The 3,005-nt window shown below is 41.6% G+C and overlaps 1 protein-coding gene across 1 annotated transcript; it reads left to right on the forward strand.

Annotated features, from left to right (window-relative positions):
• Positions 1-243: 243 nt before the first annotated feature.
• Positions 244-2,724, forward strand: LOC127593097 (cystatin-B-like). The gene is made up of 3 exons (XM_052054326.1): positions 244-571; positions 670-771; positions 2,516-2,724. The coding sequence occupies exons 1-3, from the start codon at positions 506-508 to the stop codon at positions 2,642-2,644; spliced, it is 297 nt and encodes a 98-aa protein (XP_051910286.1). The 5' UTR covers positions 244-505; the 3' UTR covers positions 2,645-2,724.
• The last annotated feature ends 281 nt before the right edge of the window (positions 2,725-3,005 follow it).

Here is a 3,005-nt window from a genome sequence, read left to right on the forward strand (position 1 = left end):
GAATTGGGTGGAAAGCTTAAGGTTTCACCTGCCCATCAACACCGCCTGCTACTGATATTTTATTACAGATATTTACAAGTCACAACTTAGTACAAACACGTATAAAGCGGAGGCGTAGGAGGTTTCAAGACTTCAAGTTTGAAGCCAACCAACGTAGAAAAGCCCCACCTTGGAAACTTTCACTGTTTTACAAAACAGAGCCGTATAGCTGAAAATATGTTCAAAAACAAACATGTTTCGTCGAGGTAAAACGAAACAAAGATAATGTTAAAACATAATTAATCCTAAAACGTAAAAGTTACTGAATCGGCAGGCTGAATAATGTAACGGTTTACTCATCGAAGGTATCATTTAAGTTGTACCACCCCCCCATGTCCATCTGTGAATGGAACTGACCATTAGTCATCGTCACATGATAAAGCTGGAATTTTTAGCCGGAAAAACGCACAGTAATTTAGTCATTCCTACTTTTTTTGTCTTCTGACAGTGTTTGATAGACATCAAAATGATATGCGGAGGACTTACAGATGGCACAAATGCCGACGAAGATATTCAGAAAATCTGCAATGAAGTGAGTATTGAAATTTGACACTACACTTTTATTGTTGCCTGCTTTGAAAGTAAACGTTGCACACGAAAAACATGAAAACTAAACCCAATAATTTCCAGGTAAAGTCTCAAGCTGAGCAAAAAACGCGGAAAAAGTACGACGTCTTCGTCGCCAAGGTTTACAAATCACAGGTTGTGGCTGGGACGAACTACTTCATCAAGGTAAGCACAACATCACACATTTCATTCCAATTTTATTTGTATTATTTGGGTCTGAGCAGCAATCTGCCAGGTACCTATTGTTTATGTAGAACTGTTATTATTATTATTATTATTACAAACCCAATTCCAGTGAAATTGGGAGGTTGTGCTAAATTTAAGCTTTTGTTAAATTGTTAATTATGATCATTTTATATTTAAGCATTATATCCTTTTATGTTAGTTACCTTAATTATACTCTGTTTAATACGTCCTGAAATATTCTCATGAAGAAAAGCAGGAAGGTGGGTCGTTTCCGGAAGGGGGAGTGTTCTTCGAGAGTTAGGATTCAGCCGTTGAAAAAAAAAGAAAAAAGAAAGTGCTTTGTCCAAACGAAGTCGTCCTCTCATTTTTGCCCATTCTAAACGTAGAGCAATCCATCTAAAACCTACGAACCCCTCAACTTACACTAAACATGAATACAAACAGAATACAATAATTCATCCATTTCCGAACCGCTTTATCCTAACTAGGGGGTGGGGTGTGGGGGGGGGGGGGGGCTGCAGCCTATCCCAGCCGTCTTTGGGCAGCAGGTGGGCCATACACTGAACTCGTTTCCAGCCAATCGCAGGGCACACAAAGACGAACAACCATCCATGCTCACACTCACACCTAGGAACAATTAGAACAATTTAGAGTGTTCAATCAGCTTGCTTGCTGTGCATGTTTTTGGAATGTGGGAGGGAACTGGAGTACCCAGAGAAAACCCACACAGGCCCGGGAGAACATGCAAACCCCACACAGGAAGACCGGAGCTGGAATTGAACGCACTGTGAGGTCTATGTGCTGAGGTCATATTCTAACTAAGTCCTCCTTGAGGTTTTAAGATAAGAAAACCTTTATTAGTCTCACAATGGAGAAAAATTCCCAATTCACAGCAGCAAAGTTATTAAAGGAAGAAGTAGAACAACAAAATATAGGAGCTGCTGGAAAGGCAGCCACTCTCGCGGTGCCATTTTGAAGTCAAAATAACAACACAACACATAGGACAGGCAGTCGTGCAATCTTCACCACATTCTGCATACACTTTGTTGTCTGAAGCAGTGATAGATGAAAGAGGAGAGGATCAAAGTGTCCTTTCACCAGTGGATCAGAGACGTCATGCTGAAAATGTGCACACGTCTGCTCCAAGCTAAGTTTTGAAAGCAAACACGAAGCTGTAGCGTCCATTGACGAAAAGAGATGAGTTCACTTCTCCTGTCCCACGTAATCCGCTTCAAACTCCAAGCCGTGACTCCCAGTTCCAAATCCGCATCGGCGCCCAGCGCTCCCGCTCCTTTCTTCTCATCGTCGGCTCCTCAAGCTATATCCATCCAGCCGCAGACCGTTCAACAGCACCGATCTCTCCGCTGAACAAAGCGGGGCTTCAAACCTTGGGTGTTTGATCTAAACATCACACCCTCGAATACACGAAAATGTTTCATTTGGTACAGCGCATTGCCATGGCAACAGTGTTTGACGACATAAAAAGATTTTGATATTTTCATCATAACCATTTCGGACGAATCAGGCAAACTTTGACGACGATCGGATAGATTATCTCGGAGGACCTTGTTCAGATATGACCTCTATGAAAGACCCCATTAATTACGGATTTCATTCCAAACAGGACATCTTCATTACGATGAACCGCATAATGTATTTTCACGTATACATTTACAGTTTCTACATGTGTCAAACCGTTGCCGTTCTCATACTTTGGGCGTAGGTGCACGTGGGAGGAGATGACCACATCCACATGCGTGTCTTCAAAAGTCTGCCACACGCCGGGTCAGTGCTGAAGCTGGCTGACGTCCAAGAGGACAAGACACATGCCGATGCCATTGAGTTCTTCTGAATGACGAAGGCTGACAGAAGCATACCCATTTGTCTGTACAGTAACTAGTACATTGCAATTAAATACAAAATAATCCGCTATGTACTCGAGTTAATGACCTTTACAATAAGAGTTCATTTGTTTACAAAAAAATCAAGATTCTGGTATGTGATTTCACGCATCCAATATAACATACATGGGCAATGCATGGGACACAGAGTGGCTCCTGAATTTTTGAATACACTTCCGATGGCCATTTCAGTTTCAAGTTGTAATAACACTGTCCACTACTTGATAGCAAACATTAATTTACAGCACTTGAGAGCAAACATTATTTTAAAGCACTCATGTCCTGTAATTGCCATGAAAGATAACTCGCATC

The sequence above is a fragment of the Hippocampus zosterae genome, chromosome 20 (assembly GCF_025434085.1).
Source record: "Hippocampus zosterae strain Florida chromosome 20, ASM2543408v3, whole genome shotgun sequence".
Classification (NCBI taxonomy): Eukaryota; Metazoa; Chordata; class Actinopteri; order Syngnathiformes; family Syngnathidae; genus Hippocampus; species Hippocampus zosterae.

Excerpts from the sequence above, each read along its gene's own strand:
- LOC127593097 (XM_052054326.1), top strand. The coding sequence starts at position 506 with ATGATATGCGGAGGACTTACAGATGGCACAAATGCCGACGAAGATATT. Across the intron at positions 572-669 it reads TTCAGAAAATCTGCAATGAA|GTAAAGTCTCAAGCTGAGCA; the intron begins GTGAGTATTGAA and ends AATAATTTCCAG. Across the intron at positions 772-2,515 it reads GGACGAACTACTTCATCAAG|GTGCACGTGGGAGGAGATGA; the intron begins GTAAGCACAACA and ends CTTTGGGCGTAG.